This window comes from Triticum dicoccoides, unplaced genomic scaffold (assembly GCF_002162155.2).
Source record: "Triticum dicoccoides isolate Atlit2015 ecotype Zavitan unplaced genomic scaffold, WEW_v2.0 scaffold54030, whole genome shotgun sequence".
NCBI lineage: Eukaryota > Viridiplantae > Streptophyta > Magnoliopsida > Poales > Poaceae > Triticum > Triticum dicoccoides.
The window spans coordinates 1-2,001 of record NW_021280432.1 but is presented as its reverse complement, the minus strand read 5'-3'; the positions used below and the strand labels follow the sequence as shown (position 1 = coordinate 2,001).

The following is a 2,001-nucleotide window of genomic DNA, read 5'->3' as shown; positions in this document are numbered from 1 at the left end:
GAAGATGGATGTTGATCAGCTGTTAACGACCCTGCAGTTGCGCCTGATCTGGGTGGGGGTTCCAGGGGGCGGGCTGAGCTTGGACATCTTGATGATCGCCGTCACGAAGTCAGACGGGAAGAGCGCCGGGTTGGTAGCGTACTGGCTCACCAGCGCGTCCTGGGAGCCGCCGTTGAAGAGCTCCTGGTCGGAGTTCAGCAGGCCGCGCTTGGTGACCAGGTTGCGGTAGTAGGCGATGTCGAAGACGAGCGTCGTCTGCACGTCGAGCGGCGCCAGGTTGGTGTCGCCGTTGGGGGCCTGGGCGGGGCAGGTACGCTTGCGCAGTGCGGCGAACGCCGGGTCGATGTTGGTGCCGTTGTAGATGTGGTCGCGGAAGTTGAGGCACTGCGAGTAGCCGATGGTGTGCGCGCCGAACAGCGCCGTCATGTCCCGTGGGCTCAGCTGGTGCTTGTTGAACGCAGAGATGAGCTGCTCCAGGTTATAGTCAGGCGTCGGGATGTCGCTGTTCGCCGCATTCAGGCTGGCCGTCGTCGAGTCCCGCTGGCCAAGCGGCACAGGCCAGCTGGGCCCGCCTAGCTGGAGGAACAACGTACGCATACCGATCGAAGCATTGTCAGTAACCAGAAAACTGCAGTGCACGTGCCCACTGTCATTGATTGTATGTACGTACCAGAACCACGCCGTCCGTGCTGCTAGGGCGTTGATGTCGGCGCAGGAGACGACGCCAGGGCAGACCAGCTCCACGTTCTTCTTGATCTCGTCGATCACCTCGAAGCCACGCACCGAATTCACGTTGGGAAGGGCGGACTTCTCGCCCACGAAGCTACCCTTGTCATCCAAGAGAATGGACCCGTCACAGCCCTACACATATAACAAAATTTCACCATTAATCCTGACCTGACCTTCTCCGTAAATCAATGGACATAACTATGTTTGCTTAAAGGTTTAGTGTGTAATTACTTGAACAAAGCAGTCATGGAAGTGGAGCCTAAGGAGGGACGCCCCCATTCGGCGCTCGACGAGGACTGCCTTGGTCACTGTGGAGCGCACAATGAGTTCCAGCGTCGGGCAGGTCTTCGCGTAGAACGACGGCGACAGCTGACCATACGCGGAAGAGGAGAGGAGGAAGAGGGCAAGCAAGCAATGCCATGCCCTACAGCTAGAGCCGGAAGCCATGGCTCAAATTTATCTAGCTACGTACGTAGGCTCAATCTGTTCTTCACTGTAAGCAGGATTGTTAGCTCAGTGGCTTTGCATAACTGTGGTGGGCACGAGCCACCTATTTATAATAGTATGGTTCTTTCGGTTGCATGAGATGCATGCAGAATTGTGAAAGTTAGGCCGGTACGTACGGGGTTGTGGAAAAGTATAACAAGTTCCACGTGGTTGCTTTCTCTGGTTAACTAATTAACAGCAACGCATCTCTACTTAGGTGCCAAAAACTGTTCCATCTTTGCTCAAATGTCACTAGCAAATAGCAAAAAACTGTTAGTGAGCGCCCTGGTTGCCGATCTCTATGGATAAAGATCATATCCAGCCAGCTAATTGGAATTATGTCTTCCCATGTCCCATGCTCTGTAGGGTTGTTTCATGAACTTCTTTTCAATGACATCTTAAACTGATAAGATTAATGTTTTGATCATAAATAAATAAACACCGAGGGGCAGAGAAGGATGTAAGCCATGATGTGAGTAAACCCATGTCTATCTTGAATTAACAGTTAACAATCATGGGTAACTAAATTTGCAACACAAGCTTACCTCCCTGCCTGCCTTGTTATGTTTTAGAAGAAATGTTAGTTTTAAAAGCTAGCTCCAATTCCTGATATAAATAGTCATGCATGTTTTTTAATTCAAACTCAAAGATTGCTTTGGATACAAACAGGAGCATAGAGAATATCGAAGCAGCTCCAAAAAGCAGGAGAGAAACACCAGACACCGGCAAAACTAACCACTCCCTCGTCACTCAATTCAAATAATTGGGTTGAGAAAATGACTTGCA

At 51.0% G+C, this 2,001-nt stretch overlaps 1 protein-coding gene across 1 annotated transcript; it reads right to left on the bottom strand.

Annotated features, from left to right (window-relative positions):
- Positions 1-6: 6 nt before the first annotated feature.
- LOC119346893 (peroxidase 70-like) lies at positions 7-1,189 on the bottom strand. Its single transcript, XM_037615993.1, has 4 exons — positions 961-1,189; positions 677-861; positions 622-628; positions 7-576 (listed from the first exon to the last, which is right to left on the bottom strand). The coding sequence occupies exons 1-4, from the start codon at positions 1,174-1,176 to the stop codon at positions 16-18; spliced, it is 969 nt and encodes a 322-aa protein (XP_037471890.1). The 5' UTR covers positions 1,177-1,189; the 3' UTR covers positions 7-15.
- Positions 1,190-2,001: the final 812 nt, after the last annotated feature.

Bases quoted from the DNA above. Each gene is read 5' to 3' on its own strand.
- LOC119346893 (XM_037615993.1), bottom strand. From the start codon at position 1,176: ATGGCTTCCGGCTCTAGCTGTAGGGCATGGCATTGCTTGCTTGCCCTC. The intron at 862-960 runs GTAATTACACAC...TTATATGTGTAG, and splicing joins TCCATGACTGCTTTGTTCAA to GGCTGTGACGGGTCCATTCT.